This window comes from Oncorhynchus gorbuscha, unplaced genomic scaffold, assembly GCF_021184085.1.
Source record: "Oncorhynchus gorbuscha isolate QuinsamMale2020 ecotype Even-year unplaced genomic scaffold, OgorEven_v1.0 Un_scaffold_383, whole genome shotgun sequence".
In the NCBI taxonomy this organism is placed as follows: domain Eukaryota; kingdom Metazoa; phylum Chordata; class Actinopteri; order Salmoniformes; family Salmonidae; genus Oncorhynchus; species Oncorhynchus gorbuscha.
In genome coordinates, this window is record NW_025745232.1 from 697,195 (window position 1) to 714,338 (window position 17,144).

The window sequence follows — 17,144 nt, forward strand, 5'->3', positions numbered from 1 at the left end:
AGAACAGGTGCTCGTACAACTGTCTGGCATTGGTAGTTTCAGTCCCAAGAGAACAGGTGCTCGTACAACTCATGTGTATTATCCATGGTACACTATTCCATACCGGTTGGCTGTACGCTCCATTTGTTTTTGTTTTTGTGGAGTCCAGTTTGATCCCACATCCCAGTGACCTCTGACCTGTGTGTCCGTAGTTACAGTGTAGCGTAGACCAGAGCCTGTAGCATTGTTTCCATCAACTCTACTTTCTTGAACTGTATTTTTGGTTACGGGCTCGTACGTAAACATTTCACGGTAAAGTCCACCACGCCTGTTGTATTCGGCGCATGTGACTAGTAACATTTGATTTGATGAGCAGAAAAATGGTAATCGTGGTTTCTAGAGTTTCCGTGTCTCTTGTATACAATCCCAGACCAGCCTTTTCCTGAGTGATTATGTTCCCTTCTCAAAAACATCAGCGTCATGCAAGGAGAGCACACGAGGAAAGGAAACAAGGAGAGGAAACGCTTTACACTATTCCCTTTTTTTTAAAAGGAAGCTGGAGAAAGGATACAAGGAATTGATGAAAGACAAGTGAAATGCAACACAGACGAAAGATCCTCAAAGACACAAGGAATTGAGGAGACTATTGAGATACGGCCCAGCTCAACATCTCCCAGTGAGTGGATCGTTGGTTGAAGGACACAAGGAATTGAGGAGACTATTGAGAGCTCAACATCTCCCAGTGAGTGGATCGTTGGTTGAAGGACACAAGGAATTGAGGAGACTGTTGAGATACGGCCCAGCTCAACATCTCCCAGTGAGTGGATCGTTGGTTAAAGGACACAAGGAATTGAGGAGACTATTGAGCTACGGCCCAGCTCAACATCTCCCAGTGAGTGGATCGTTGGTTAAAGGACACAAGGAATTGAGGAGACTATTGAGCTACGGCCCAGCTCAACATCTCCCAGTGAGTGGATCGTTGGTTAAAGGACACAAGGAATTGAGGAGAGTAAGATCCTTCAGAAAGACCTGAGAAAATACTTATGAGACGCAGCCCGGCCCCTTCAGACCTTCCCCCTAAATCTTTAGAGGACTTGAAGAAAGACACTTTGAAACGCGTCCTGGCCCTCTAGATCTTCCAGAAGATGTTCTTCCGGTACAGCAGGAAGGAGATGAGGACCCAGCAGGAAGTGGCCAATAGGTTCTGGGTCAGGTGCTCTGCGTGGGATTGGCTGTCGGCCATGCGCCAGCGAAACGGGAAGTACTCCTCTAGGACCTCGTGGCCCACGTACACCAGGATGGAGTTCATACCTGGAGGTCAAAGGTCAGGATTAGAGCACAGGGGTCAAAGGTCAGGATCAGAGCACAGGGGTCAGAGGGATTGTTCAGGGAGTTGCGTAAACATTATTATTATTTTTTTAAAGATAGAAATGTATAGTTTTAGAACAGACGTGATTCTCCCGTCAACACAGAATAGGGATCGTTGTCAGGGATCGTCTACGCGTTACATTTCTATATAAGCAGATTGAAATATATCTAAAAAAAATGTACAAAGCAGAGGTGCTGACACAGAGCTAGTTCTCACCGGGGTAGTAGAAGGGCGCCCCAGACCACCACCTCTTCACATCTACTGTGTAGTAGATCAACACCAGGAGCAGCAGGGCAAAACACGCCAGGGTGGTCACGTAGGAGAGAGACCTGACAGACAACTCAGAGGTCGGTTATTCCACACTATTAACACGGATGATTCCAGTATCGCTATTCCATGGTAACTAAATAAAAAACACAGAGCTAAATTGTTTGGTGCTTTAAAACCTGCTGGATGTAAAATATGGGGTGCTATGGCTTGGAAAATAAATACAATGTGACTCCGGATGACATAATGATGTTTTGTTTTCCAACACCAGGGCTGTTTTCCAACATATTGATTTGTTTCCAACATCAGGGCTGTTTCCCAACACCAGGGCTGTTTTCCATCATAATGATGTTTGTTTCCCAACATCAGGGCTGTTTTCCATCATAATGATGTTTGTTTCCCAACATCAGGGCTGGTTTCCAACATCAGGGCTGATTTCCAACATCAGGGCTGGTTTCCAACATCAGGGCTGGTTTCCAACATCAGGGCTGGTTTCCAACATCAGGGCTGGTTTCCAACATCAGGGCTGGTTTCCAACATCAGGGCTGTTTTCCAACATAATGATGTTTGTTTTCCAACATCAGGGCTGTTTTCCAACATCAGGGTTGTGTTCCAACATCAGGGCTGTTTTCCAACATAATGATGTTTGTTTCCAACATCAGGGCTGTTTTCCAACATAATGATGTTTGTTTTCCAACATCAGGGCTGTGTTCCAACATCAGGGCTGTTTTCCAACATCAGGGCTGTGTTCCAACATCAGGGCTGTTTTCCAACATAATGATGTTTGTTTCCAACATCAGGGTTGTTTTCCAACATCAGGGCTGTGTTCCAGCATCAGGGCTGTTTTCCAACATCAGGGCTGTTTTCCAACATAATGATGTTTGTTTCCAACATCAGGGCTGTTTTCCATCATAATGATGTTTGTTTCCAACATCAGGGCTGTTTTCCAACATAATGATGTTTGTTTCCAACATCAGGGCTGGTTTCCAACATCAGGGCTGGTTTCCAACATCAGGGCTGTTTTCCAACATCAGGGCTGTTTTCCAACATTCAACATCAGGGCTGTTTCCCAACATCAGGGCTGTTTCCCAACATCAGGGCTGTTTCCCAACATCAGGGCTGCTTTCCAGCATCAGGGCTGTTTTACTAAAGAAGGTAAATCAGCTTTGTTTTCTGTTTTCTTGCCACGACACTAAAGAGTATTGTCCCGGCCCTACTAGGAAATATCAAGGGCCAGTTTCCCGCACACAGATTAGCCTAAAACTAGTCCTGGACCAAAAAACTGGCCATTCAAAGTGGCCATTCAAAGTGCTCTTTAGTCCAGGACTAGATTTAAACCAGTGTCCAGGAAACTGTCCCTGAGAGTGTTAAACTGCATTATAAGTGGTCTGGTCTCCTTACCATAGATTCTTGTTGATGGGGATGAAGCCTTCATTTAGTGAACATTTGGTCAGAACGGCTGATGTGATTCCCTGGAGAGATAAACATTTAGATACATCACGCTGACAAGGGACATACAGGCACGGTGAAGACGGAAATACTGTGTTACTATGTCTCAGTGTTGTCATAAGGAGACATATGGAGAGGTTTAGTCTGATAAAAGATGCAATATACCAAGGCTGCGCGACAGACCGAGGCTGTACCAAGGCTGCGCGACAGACCGAGTCTGTACCAAGGCTGCGCGACAGACCGAGGCTGCCCGACAGACCAAGGCTGTCCGACAGACCAAGGCTGTACCAAGGCTTCCCGACAGACCAAGGCTGTACCAAGGCTGCCCGACAGACCGAGGCTGGCCCGACAGACCGAGGCTGGCCCGACAGACCGAGGCTGGCCCGACAGACCGAGGCTGGCCCGACAGACCGAGGCTGGCCCGACAGACCGAGGCTGGCCCGACAGACCGAGGCTGGCCCGACAGACCGAGGCTGGCCCGACAGACCGAGGCTGGCCCGACAGACCGAGGCTGCCCGACAGACCGAGGCTGCCCGACAGACCAAGGCTAAATACCAAACAGCTAATACAGTAACGACAAACAGCAACGTGGTCGTCTCACCAGAACCAGGCTCCATATGAGGAACCGGGCCATTATACTGGAGTGCTGGTCCTTGTAGTGGAGGAGAATCTTTCCTGTCTGGATTCAGATAACAGGGACAAAACAAATGGACCCTCAAAGTTAATCCCATTTATTACATTAGACTGATCCATTCAGTTAGGCTGAAACATGCAACTCCACGTCTGCAATTACACACATCGGTCTAGTAGTGTAGAAACAGAACCACTGGAAAGAGAAGGAACATGTGAGAGAAACACAGATTAGTTTGGATGCAGAGAAGGAGTGTTGAGTGAGACAGACAGACAGACAGACAGACAGACAGACAGACAGACAGACAGACAGACAGACAGACAGACAGACAGACAGACAGACAGACAGACAGACAGACAGACAGACAGACAGACAGACAGACAGACAGACAGACAAAGAAAGAAAGAGAACAGAGAGACAGACTAGTTTGGAGAGACAGCTGACAGACAGCTGACAGACAGCTGACAGACAGCTGACAGACAGCTGACAGACAGCTGACAGACAGCTGACAGACAGCTGACAGACAGCTGACAGACAGCTGACAGACAGCTGACAGACAGCTGACAGAGCGAGGTAGTGAATGATAATTGCAGTGACCTGTAGTCCCAGGAAAGCCATGAGGACAGAGTTGATGCTGCCAAGGACTCCCTCTGGATCAAAGGGCAGGTGAGACTTGTAGATCACCTGAAAAATGAACGCGCCACGTTACGAGAGAAACAAACCACCTGCAGAAAGTTTAAAAAAAAATCTTTGTTGCCTGAAACAAGTCAGCGTTTCACTCACCCGCGAGGAAGGTGTTTGATAGATGTGCTTCTCTCCCAGTAGCCAACGGTCTACATATCCAGCTGCTCCCCCAGTGCAGTTTGGGTACTGGCCCATGTCCCCAATACCACCCGGGCCCAAATAACCACTAAGGAGAGAGAAGATGATGGTGAGTAGAGGATTTATCTCCTACTTCCGATCACCTCCGGCCCCCCTCAGACTCACGGACATGCATTAAATCATATAGGAACTATATCATCGTCCGTCAACACTACAACTGAAGGCAACTACTGTCAGACGAGGCAGATGGAAAAACGCAGACCGTTTGAGGGGGTCGGAAAATCATCTCCGTTGTGTTGGATTCGATATTGATTCGATTCTATATTGATTCGATTCTAAATTGATTCGATTCTATATTGATTCGATTCTAAATTGATTCGATATTGATTCGATACGATATTGATTCGATTCGAATATTGATTCGATATTGATAGAGAAGAAGCATGGTATATTCGGAGTGAAAGAGACTGGGTTTTATGTCAGACGTGAATGGTTCTCTGTAGAAAGACAGATTGGCTGTGGAATGTGTTGGTTGGGATGGGAGCAGAGCACCGTGTTGTTACCAGTGAGACAGACGGACATCTGTGGATTAGATGAAGGAGGGGTTGAGGTCAGGACAGATTCTCTGAAGAGAGTAATTAATAAGGGTTTGGAATCCTGTTTCTCTTTTCCTGTTGAACCACAAGGTGTAAGGATTGGAGAGGAGGAGGAGAGTCTTAGGTGGAATATAAGTATCTGTGATGTGAGAAATGTTGGGTTGTCTGAATTACAGCTGTCATTTGGGGAGAATTAAACCTGGTTAAAGATTATCTGGTGTCCGTGAGTTATTTACTCTGAACTATAACAACCTAACAGTTTTTAATTTTTACCTTTATTTAACGAGGCAAGTCAGTTAAGAACAAATTCTTATTTTCAATGACGGCCTGGGAACAGTGGGTTAACTGCCTGTTCAGGGGCAGAACGACAGATTTGTACCTTGTCAGCTCGGGGGATTGAACTTGCAACCTTCCGGTTACTAGTCCAACGCTCTAACCACTAGACTACCCTGCCGCCGTTGTCATTCATCCTGCGACAGACGACTCCCATTGAATCTGTGTCGTCTCAATGTGTTCACGGCCATAGTCTTCCCTCTGAACTCACCTTGGGCAGTCAGGAACAGGGAGCAGGAAGGTGAGACAGAGCCACACGGTTTCCAAGACGACCACACACAGCCAGGCTGGCCAGTAGAGCAGGAACTCACGAGCAGAGTACCACCAAGCATCCTGGGTAGAAACACAAAACAACAACACCAAAACAAGCATTTTGGTCACTATGGAAACAACACCGACCAGCAGACAGCTCAACATTAATACCAAGTGAAATGGAAGGCTGGTCTGACCACGGGGTCACAAGGCCGGTCTGACCACGGGGTCACAAGGCCGGTCTGACCACGGGGTCACAAGGCCGGTCTGACCACGGGGTCACAACCACGGGGTCACGGTCTGACCACGGGGGCCGGTCACCAAGGCCGGTCTGACCACGGGGTCACAAGGCCGGTCTGACCACGGGGTCACAAGGCCGGTCTGACCACGGGGTCACAAGGCCGGTCTGACCACGGGGTCACAAGGCCGGTCTGACCACGGGGTCATAAGGCCAGTCTGACCACGGGGTTATAAGGCCAGTCTGGGAATTGATGGGAAATGTAAATATATCACTAGCCACTTTAAACAATGCTACCTTATATAATGTTACTTACCCTACATTATTAATCGCATATGTATATACTGTACTCTACATCATCGACTGCATCCTTATGTAACACATGTATCACTAGCCACTTTAACTATGCCACTTTGTTTACTTTGTCTACACACTCATCTCATATGTATATACTGTACTCGATACCATCTACTGTATGCTGCTCTGTACCATCACTCATTCATATATCCTTATGTACATGTTCCTTATCCCCTTACACTGTGTATAAGACAGTAGTTTTGGAATTGTTAGTTAGATTACTTGTTGGTTATCACTGCATTGTCGGAACTAGAAGCACAAGCATTTCGCTACACTCGCATTAACATCTGCTAACCATGTGTATGTGACAAATAAAATGTGATTTGATTTGAGTCTGACCACGGGGTTATAAGGCCAGTCTGACCATGGGTAGGTTGTCCAGGCAGTTTCTGACCACACACAGATCCAGACATGGTTATAACATGGTTGTGTGTTATAACAGTATAATAACAGTTTATTTACAGAGGTCCTGTTCATGCTATGAGTATATAATGAGATGTATTCTGAGACTGACCACAGGAAGGTTGTCCAGGCTGTTCCAGGCCACACAGAGGTCCAGAGAGACCACCACTAGATAGGAGAAGGCCAGACGCTGAAGCACGCCAGGGATACGCAGGGAGTCCCATGATACTGGAGTATACACACACACACACAGTTTAGAAGAGTGAAACATTGTAAAGGAGTGAGCACGTGTGTGTGTGTCTGTACGTAAGTGTGTGTGTGTACGTGTGTGTGTACGCGTTTGTACGTGTGCGTGTATGTGTGTGTGCGTGTGTGTACTGACGTGGTCCCTGGCAGTAGTTGGGGTTGATGATGAGGAGTCCTATGAGGAAGAGCTGAACACTCCTCCAAACTGCCTTGGTGAACAGAGAGAAACGTGACAAACCACATCGCAGGGCTGAGCTGACAGACAGGGATATAGATGTGCCCATGATGAACACAAACCTGAGAGACACACAGAGAGAGACACAGAGAGAGACAGTGAGAGAGAGACAGAGAGAGAGAGACAGAGAGAGAGATACAGAGAGGGACACGGTGAGAGACACAGAGAGGGACACGGTGAGAGACACAGAGAGAGACACAGAGAGAGACACAGAGAGAGACACAGAGAGACACAGAGATACAGAGATACAGAGAGAGACACAGAGAGACACAGTGAGACACAGAGAGACACAGAGAGACACAGTGAGACACAGAGAGGGACACAGAGAGACAGAGAGAGACAGTGAGACACAGAGAGAGACAGAGAGACACAGAGAGAGACAGAGAGACACAGAGAGAGACAGTGAGACACAGAGAGAGACAGTGAGACACAGAGAGAGACAGTGAGACACAGAGAGAGACAGTGAGACACAGAGAGAGACAGTGAGACACAGAGAGAGACACAGTGAGACACAGAGAGAGACACAGTGAGACACAGAGAGAGACACAGTGAGACACAGAGAGAGACACAGTGAGAGAGACAGAGAGAGACACAGTGAGACAGAGAGAGACACAGTGAGAGACACAGAGAGAGACACAGTGAGAGACACAGTGAGAGACAGTGAGACACAGAGAGAGACAGTGAGACACAGAGAGAGACAGTGAGACACAGAGACAGTGAGACACAGAGAGAGACACAGTGAGAGACAGTGAGACACAGAGAGAGACAGTGAGACACAGAGAGAGACAGTGAGACACAGAGAGAGACACAGTGAGAGACACAGAGAGAGACACACACTTCACTCCTCTGGAGCAAAGTTAGATTTCCTCAATAAAAAGACGATACATTTAGTCTTTAAATACAAAATATAAAAACTGATATTACCAGGGAAAGACCAAATCAGCAACTGTGAGTCCTGTGAAGAGAGAGAGAGACGGGGAAACAATAGTCATTTTAACAACGCAGTATTAGAATTTTTCCTGAACATATTGTTGGATCTCCGGGACCTGCTAAAAACCACTAGAAGTGTGGGCGTAACATTTTCATATTCAGAATGGTGGGACTCACCGTTCCAGCTCTCGTGTCTGAAGAACCAGTACCTCCCTCCTCCGTAGTTCACAAACACCATGATGACCAGGGACAGCCCTCTGAAAGTGTCCAGGGATCGGAGCCTCCGGCTGGGGGTGGCGGGGGTGGGGAGGATGGTGTCTGTGGCCGTCTCCACCGTCCTGCATGGAAACCCCAGGTCCTAGGAGGAAAGAGGAGAGAACGTCAAAAAGGTGTTAGTGCTGGGCGGGAACAAAAGCCTGCATACCCTGTATTAGCTCTCCAGGACCAAGGATATTGAACAATGCTTTAGGAGCATACTACTCAACTCTAGCGACCCCTCCCCCCGATCAACTCTAGCGACCCCTCCCCCCGATCAACTGCAGCGACCCCTCCCCCGATCAACTGCAGCGACCCCCCCCCTGTTCTAGAACTAAGTCTGGAGACTGAACACCACAGAGACTCACCGAGTTGATGAGCCTCTCAGTTTCCATGGAGTTGCCCAATCGGAACATCAGGTTTTTAACCACGTCCAGCCTGTACCATACAAGACATAACCAAACGATTAGGAGAAGCCTCTGATCATCTCTTCACACCAAAAAAAACGCAAAATGACAGACTCAAGACAAAAAACGGGATGACATACGGTAACAAACATAGTAAATGGAAACGTGTGTTTATGTTTTCTAATGTAATCCAGACCTACCCCGTGACAGTAGCTCCAATAGCAGACAGTACAGCCAGTCCCGTGAACAACAGAAAGGCCACCATGATGGCTTTAAGGACAGAAAGGGATTTCATTGGTCAAGATAATGGTTTCAGAGCATAAACATGAGTGAGTGAGTGAGTGAGTGAGTGAGTGAGTGAGTGAGTGAGTGAGTGAGTGAGTGAGTGAGTGAGTGAGTGAGTGAGTGTGTGAGTGTGTGAGTGTGTGAGTGAGTGAGTGAGTGAGTGAGTGAGCGAGTGAGTGAGTGAGTGAGTGAGTGAGCGAGTGAGTGAGTGAGCGAGCGAGTGAGCGAGTGTGTGAGCGAGTGAGTGAGCGAGTGAGTGAGTGAGCGAGTGAGCGAGCGAGTGAGTGAGCGAGCGAGCGAGCGAGTGAGTGAGCGAGTGAGTGAGCGAGCGAGTGAGCGAGTGAGCGAGTGAGCGAGTGAGTGAGTGAGTGAGTGAGTGAGCGAGCGAGTGAGTGAGTGAGTGAGTGAGTGAGTGAGTGAGTGAGTGAGTGAGCGAGCGAGCGAGTGAGTGAGTGAGTGAGCGAGTGAGTGAGTGAGCGAGTGAGTGAGTGAGTGAGTGAGCGAGTGAGTGAGTGAGTGAGCGAGTGAGTGAGCGAGTGAGCGAGTGAGCGAGTGAGTGAGCGAGTGAGCGAGCGAGTGAGTGAGTGTGTGAGCGAGTGAGTGAGTGAGTGAGCGAGCGAGCGAGCGAGTGAGTGAGTGTGTACTCACGCAGGTAGCTGTTGACCGTTTCTGTGTCAGTGATCATGGAACAGTTGACCACTGAGGAGTCGTTCAGGTTCTTGACCCACAGAGAGTAGTTACCATGCTCCCAAAAGTGGTAATGAACCCTGGGGAGGAGACAGGAAACTACTACCAGTGAGTGTTCTTTCTGTACAAATTCAACATACTTCCTAGATATTGTATTTAATTGAATTATACCCCACAGTCCAAAATCCAGCTGTAGACACAATACTTTCAGATCTATAATAAAAGTGTGAGTCCCAAACGGTATCCTTCTCCCTATATAGTGCACTACTTTAGTAGAGCCCTGGTCTAAAGTAGTGCACTATATAGGGAATAGGGCTCTGGTCTAAAGTAGTTCACTATATAGGGAATAGGGCTCTGGTCTAAAGTAGTTCACTATATAGGGAATAGGGCCCTGGTCTAAAGTAGTTCACTATATAGGGAATAGGGCTCTGGTCTAAAGTAGTGCACTATATAGGGAATAGAGCCCTGGTCTAAAGTAGTGCACTATATAGGGAATAGGGCTCTGGTCTAAAGTAGTTCACTATATAGGGAATAGGGCTCTGGTCTAAAGTAGTTCACTATATAGGGAATAGGGCCCTGGTCTAAAGTAGTTCACTATATAGGGAATAGGGCTCTGGTCTAAAGTAGTGCACTATATAGGGAATAGGGCCCTGGTCTAAAGTAGTGCACTATATAGGGAATAGGGCTCTGGTCTAAAGTAGTGCACTATATAGGGAATAGGGCTCTGGTCTAAAGTAGTTCACTATATAGGGAATAGAGCCCTGGTCTAAAGTAGTTCACTATATAGGGAATAGAGCCCTGGTCTAAAGTAGTTCACTATATAGGGAATAGGGCTCTGGTCTAAAGTAGTTCACTATATAGGGAATAGAGCCCTGGTCTAAAGTAGTTCACTATATAGGGAATAGAGCCCTGGTCTAAAGTAGTTCACTATATAGGGAATAGAGCCCTGGTCTAAAGTAGTTCACTATATAGGGAATAGGGCTCTGGTCTAAAGTAGTTCACTATATAGGGAATAGGGCTCTGGTCTAAAGTAGTTCACTATATAGGGAATAGGGCTCTGGTCTAAAGTAGTTCACTATATAGGGAATAGGGCTCTGGTCTAAAGTAGTTCACTATATAGGGAATAGGGCTCTGGTCTAAAGTAGTTCACTATATAGGGAATAGGGCTCTGGTCTAAAGTAGTTCACTATATAGGGAATAGGGCTCTGGTCTAAAGTAGTGCACTATATAGGGAATAGGGCTCTGGTCTAAAGTAGTTCACTATATAGGGAATAGGGCTCTGGTCTAAAGTAGTTCACTATATAGGGAATAGGGCTCTGCTCTAAAGTAGTTCACTATATAGGGAATAGGGCCCTGGTCTAAAGTAGTTCACTATATAGGGAATAGGGCTCTGGTCTAAAGTAGTGCACTATATAGGGAATAGGGCCCTGGTCTAAAGTAGTGCACTATATAGGGAATAGGGCTCTGGTCTAAAGTAGTGCACTATATAGGGAATAGGGCTCTGGTCTAAAGTAGTTCACTATATAGGGAATAGAGCCCTGGTCTAAAGTAGTTCACTATATAGGGAATAGAGCCCTGGTCTAAAGTAGTTCACTATATAGGGAATAGGGCTCTGGTCTAAAGTAGTTCACTATATAGGGAATAGGGCTCTGGTCTAAAGTAGTTCACTATATAGGGAATAGGGCTCTGGTCTAAAGTAGTTCACTATATAGGGAATAGGGCTCTGGTCTAAAGTAGTTCACTATATAGGGAATAGGGCTCTGGTCTAAAGTAGTTCACTATATAGGGAATAGGGCTCTGGTCTAAAGTAGTGCACTATATAGGGAATAGGGCTCTGGTCTAAAGTAGTTCACTATATAGGGAATAGGGCTCTGGTCTAAAGTAGTTCACTATATAGGGTCTGGACATAGGGCCAGGAGTGGTAGTTGATTAGTTAGTAGTGGTAGTTGGTTAGTTAGTTAGTTAGTAGTGGTAGTTGGTTAGTTAGTAGTGGTAGGGTTGATAGGGGGTTCCTTACCTGCAGAGTTCCAGGCTGACGGGGCTGCTGTTGAGCTGCAGGGTGATGCCATGCTGTGTGCCCACGGTGAAGTCCACTGAGCTGGGTAAGCCTGGTCCAGGGCCCGCTGGCACCACACCCAGGGGCTGGTACACACACTGGAGCACAGGAGCACAATGACGACAACAGTGTGTGTGTGTGTGTGTGTGTGTGTGTGTGTGTGTGTGTGTGTGTGTGTGTGTGTGTGTGTGTGTGTGTGTGTGTGTGTGTGTGTGTGTGAGATAGATACAGCAGTAAAGGTCAGTCTTACCTGATAGCAGTGGTCTGATAGCCAGCTCACAACCATTTCAGCGTCCAGCTCATTGTTCACAGTGAGAGAGGCCTCGTCCATCTTTACCACTGCAGCCTTATGCCGGGGGTGGCATGCTGGAGAGAGAGAGAGAGAGAGAGAGAGAGAGAGAGAGAGAGAGACAGACACAGAGAGAAACACACAGAGAGAGACAGAGACAGAGACAGAGAGACAGAGAGAGAGAGAGAGAGAGAGAGAGACAGAGAGAGACAGAGAGACAGAGAGAGAGAGACAGAGAGACAGAGAGAGAGAGACAGAGAGAGAGAGAGACAGAGAGAGAGACACAGAGAGAGACACAGAGAGAGAGAGAAACACACAGAGAGAGACAGAGACAGAGAGAGAGAGAAAGCTCATGAGACACCGCAGATCTGATAAGAATAGTCACACACAGCTTATATTTACGCTGAGACACACACACACGTCTAGTCTAGATAGACCGTGTACAATGGTCCATCAGTGCAGGCCTACACTGCAGTAGCTGCTTAGTGACTATACTCCTCGTTGTTGACAACCGTTTACACCTCGATTAAAAATCAAACTCCTGCTGTATAGACTATCCTTCAAATATCACGGTCCTCATCTTGGCATGCACAGTACTTACCAGGAAGTCAGCCTCTAAACCAATGTGATCGGTAGCTAGCTAGCCAAGACTAGGCTCAAGTCAACAGCCTTCAGACTGCTGCTAGTTACTGAACCTCAACAGAGGGGAGGGAGGCATGACGTTACGGCTTTCAATTCAATTCAAGGGGCTTTATTGGCATGGGAAACATGTGTTAACGTTGCCAAAGCAAGTGAGGTAGACAACATACAAAGTGAATATATAAAGTGAAAAACAACAACAACAAAAATTAACAGTAAACATTACACATACAGACGTTTCAGAACAATAAAGTCATTACAAATGACACACTCTCCCCGATATCATGTGATTTATTAATCCGCTTCTCCAGGAAGTGGAATAAATACCTCTCCCCCGAGGAGGTTTAAACGGTGCTGTGATATACACCGGCTGACATTAACTTACACACCATTGTAGTTGATAGGAGATTCCCTAAGTTAGCATTAGCATTAGCTACCGTTGTCGCTTCTTTACAACCAGACGAGGAAATGAAACCACCGAATTGAGTCATTTCAATCAATTTTGTGGCATAAACTTTCAGACAAAAAAAAAAAAAAGAGTGCGTTTTCCTATTGTTTCGCTCGATAACTAATGTTGGCACTGGGAGATAAAACTAAAAACAACGAACACAGATCGATTTAATGAACTATTCATCATGTTTTACTTACAGGGGATTTCTGCCACGCAAATGGCAACCAGCAAAGCAATCACTGCTGGGAAAACCACCTTGTAACGCTTCTCAGGCTGAGCCATGTTGATGTTTTTCTCCCTTCCCTCCTGGTCCCCACCGCCAGAATTGGTGCCTTTGTGTTTTTTCTTTATTTTGCCTCTTTCCATAACACTTCCGATCCCACCTTGTTTTTTTGTGACATGCTAGTGGGAGCGAGGAGGGTCAAAGTACGATTACAGAACGGTGCTGCACGGGAATCGACTCGTGATGAGTGCGAATCTGGGCGATTTCCAGTAGCCGTGCGTGTGTACAATCACTTGGGAAGCAATGTCCATAGTTCTGATGTGTGTGTGTGTGTGTGTGTGTGTGTGTGTGTGTGTGTGTGTGTGTGTGTGTGTGTGTGTGTGTGTGTGTGTGTGTGTGTGTGTGTATGTGTGTGTGTGTGTGTGTGTGTGTGTGTGTGTGTGTGTGTGTGTGTGTGTGTGTGTGTGTGTGTGTGTGTGTGTGTTCGTTTGTGCAAGTATAAACACATGTTGACTTAACCTACTTTTAGAGAAAAGCAAATGTCATCCTCCTCTCTTTCATGTTGATGAAATGCTCTATCACTCTGTCACTCTGTCATACTGTACCCGCTTTTATGTTATGTTGTCCAAGGCTACCTGGCTATAATACTGGCTCGCTAGCATCGCTTCCATTCATGGTCAACGTTAGCTATTTAACATTGGCCTTCGACATCTATCTACATATTTAACTTCCATCCTCTCAGGCCAGGGGCACAACAAAGTATGAATTAATGGTTGGATCAGAATCGTTGTTATAATCATTAGCCAGTATGGATAATTGAGTAAAAATACAAATTGTATCTGAGCAAGAGAGGAGTTGCCATATTTTCCATTTTCCCATAATGTTATCAAGTGAATTAGCTAAGAAGGAATATCGACGTAGCTTGTAATGACGAAATGAGAAGCAAAATTCGGTTTTCGATCAAAATAATAATTTATTAGCAGCAAATGGAATTTGAATATATCGCAAGAGAAAATAAGATTAGCTTTTATTAAACTCACCAGATGATTTTCCATCAATGGATGTCGATAAAACTCCTTTGACTGCTATGATTGTAAATCAATCCCTTTTGCGCATGTGCATAACTACAGATCAATCCGACAGGAGAGTTTGAGTGATGAAAGTTGGACAGAGGATCTCGAAATCTCTGAGCAAGAAACACTTGGACGAATTAAAAAAATAAAAACAAGTATATCTTCTGGCAATTGCGCGTTATTAGGCCTATGTGCCAAATGTGAAAAACACAAACTGTTATAAATGGTATATTTTGTGAGATTGACTTTTCTTATCAATAGGTTTATGTTCAAATCTGGGTTTTTCATTGTAGTCTAATTCAATTTTGCCATGGTTTGCTTAGCTAGATGCAGGTAGCCTATAGCCTCAGATAGGCCTAACATCTCATTTCAGATAGTAGCCGATGTAAACTGAAAGATTTAGCAGCATGGTTAGTTCAAATCGACAGACTTCAACATGGCCGTTAATAATGACATAATAACACAAAAACAACAACCATAAACTGACGTCATAGGCATTTGTTTAATTGGTTTGCCAGCTCCTGGTAGGTTAAACTAAGGGGCGAAAACTGACTTGTAATGACTCCGGTGATATCACCATTTCAACATATTTACAGTAGCCTTACAATGGCATATACATGAATAGGCTACTTGATGACAACGTATATAAATGTATCATTCTCCACATTTAATGTTAGTTTCATTGTGGATTTTTCTTCTTCTCCCATAACAGAAGCACAGAGGGCGTTCCATAACGTCCATTTCAAATTTCCACTTGACCCAATAACTGATTATGTGTAAAACCCTTCGCTTGATACAGTTTTCCTTCAAAGTAAAGTCGACATTATAGAATGCAGTTTAAACCACCACCGACCGAATGTAACTAATGCGCTTTAGTGCTAGTGCGCCAAAAGTAGTTTTCTAAAGTAGTTTTCTAGTGTTGATACGCATCAGTTAAAGCGGGTACTTTGATATGTTTTATTGAACAATGTGTTAGAAATATGTGTGAAGTTATCGCAATGTGCGCGCGCATGCTGCTATAGCTCATTCACTCACGTGACTCAGCTGCCTAGCGCTCTCCACACACACACACACACACACACACACACACACACACACACACACACACACACACACACACACACACACACACACACACACACACACACACACACACACACACACACACACACACACACACACACACACACACACACACACACACGGACCTCCCCACCACTCATTCAGCAACAGCCTGCCTCACTGCTTGATAGTCAGCAGCGGCAGGTCACAGTGAAATAAATATATAAATATATATTTTTTTAAATCAAGAGAAATGCCATTGCGGCGGATGTATAAAATAGAAGTAGCCCCAAAAAACCCGCGACCAAAACATTTCCACCCGCGACATCGTACTCAATCAAAGTAGCTACATTTTTGGTAACCGGCTGACATGGCAATCTTGCTTTTCGTAGCTCCGCTAGTCCGGATGGAACGCACCATCACAATCAAGGATTAGCTGTCGAATACCGATCAATCGAACTCAGAGCGGAAGTCGGAACTCAGAGCGGAAGTCCGAACTCAGAGCGGAAGTCGGAGAATGCACGATGACAAGAAGCTAGCTTGATATTAAAGAAACAAAAGCCCCCCAAAAATAGCTATCGGAGAAGTGTTACAACAGAACGATTAATGAACGTGTGTTTCTAGTAAATGTTTAAATATTTGTTCATCCAAAAGAGGGGATTAGGCATTTGAAGAAAAAAAGGTAACCAGAAATAATCAAGCTAACTAAATTAGCTTAAATGCTAGCAAACCCAAAAACCTGTCTAACTAGCTAGGTTACTAGCTTTTATTTTGTACAGCAACTAGGAAGCTAATATACATCTTTCAGTTTAATTTTTTTGGTGTCACTCATAAGATGTGATGTCACTTAGATGTACTGGCAGAAGTGTCAGACAACTTGCTAGTTTAGGTATCAGAGTAGCAGCTTGACGAGTGTGATACCATTATTAGCTACGTAAATCTAGCGAGCTAACGGAATGTGAAATGTGTGAACATCATAAAAAGCTATATGGTATGTGGACACCCAAACTAGGTCTAAACCATTGACATGTTGCTCCTTGTTCAGCCCATATATATACTGAGAAGTGTAACAACGTTGTGCATGTCTGAGGAGCTAATAATGCCGCTATATGTTGACTTAGAGGATGGACCCAACCCTAACATTGTGTTGCCTTGAGGTATATATTTTATGTCTTTCTGTAGCTAACGTTGTAACGTTGTAATGTTGTATCAGGATGGACCCAGCCTTGTTGAGAGAGCGGGAGCTCTTTAAGAAGAGGGCTCTCTCTCAGCCCACGGTTGAGAAGAGACCTGCAGCCTCCGAGTCAGGCGGTTCCAAGAAGAAGAAGTCCAAAGCTGACAAGGAGGCCTCCGGGTCCAAACATGGTGCAGGTAAGACCAGGGGTGTATTCATTACGGAGATCCTGTTGTAAAACATTTAGCCTGTTGCGAAAAGGTTTCCATTGGGGTGTATTCATTACGCCGATCCTGTTGTAAAACATTTCGTCTGTTGCGAAAAGGTTTCCATTTACTCCAAGTAGAAAACATTTTTCAAAGGAAAAATAGTTTTAAATTGGACAAATTAAGGCAGGTCCAAAAAAAAAAAACAGTTTGTTTTTCTTACATTGTTTA

General features: G+C 45.5%; 2 protein-coding genes across 4 annotated transcripts in view; one reads left to right on the plus strand and one right to left on the minus strand.

The window, feature by feature from the left end:
• Positions 1–712: 712 nt before the first annotated feature.
• Positions 713–13,634, minus strand: LOC124018041 (heparan-alpha-glucosaminide N-acetyltransferase-like). 2 transcript variants are annotated; one of them, XM_046333300.1, is made up of 17 exons: positions 13,373–13,634; positions 12,047–12,162; positions 11,758–11,894; positions 9,702–9,820; positions 8,969–9,038; positions 8,730–8,799; positions 8,284–8,464; positions 8,101–8,131; positions 7,078–7,238; positions 6,808–6,923; positions 5,658–5,779; positions 4,479–4,605; positions 4,293–4,379; positions 3,666–3,743; positions 3,017–3,087; positions 1,565–1,677; positions 713–1,290 (listed from the first exon to the last, which is right to left on the minus strand). In XM_046333300.1, the coding sequence occupies exons 1-17, from the start codon at positions 13,539–13,541 to the stop codon at positions 1,109–1,111; spliced, it is 1,950 nt and encodes a 649-aa protein (XP_046189256.1). In that variant the 5' UTR covers positions 13,542–13,634; the 3' UTR covers positions 713–1,108. The 2 variants fall into 2 exon arrangements, with proteins under 2 accessions (XP_046189256.1, XP_046189257.1); XM_046333301.1 differs by lacking the exon at positions 13,373–13,634 and adding an exon at positions 12,687–12,705.
• A 2,343-nt stretch (positions 13,635–15,977) lies between these two features.
• The window catches only part of LOC124018044 (general transcription factor IIE subunit 2-like), a 31,107-nt gene continuing 29,940 nt past the window's right edge, over positions 15,978–17,144 (plus strand). The window contains exons 1-2 of one of the 2 annotated variants that reach the window (XM_046333307.1): positions 15,978–16,212; positions 16,745–16,904. In XM_046333307.1, the coding sequence (XP_046189263.1) occupies positions 16,748–16,904 (157 nt within the window). In that variant the 5' untranslated portion in view covers positions 15,978–16,212; positions 16,745–16,747. Of the gene's footprint in view, positions 16,216–16,744; positions 16,905–17,144 lie in introns of both variants that reach the window. The other variant, XM_046333306.1, reaches the window with a different exon arrangement.

Coding starts and splice junctions, on each gene's coding strand:
- LOC124018041 (XM_046333300.1), bottom strand. CDS start 13,541: ATGGAAAGAGGCAAAATAAAGAAAAAACACAAAGGCACCAATTCTGGC. Junction 6,924..7,077: donor CAACTACTGCCAGGGACCAC/GTCAGTACACAC, acceptor TGTATACTCCAG/TATCATGGGACTCCCTGCGT. Junction 3,088..3,665: donor TCATATGGAGCCTGGTTCTG/GTGAGACGACCA, acceptor TTATCTCTCCAG/GGAATCACATCAGCCGTTCT.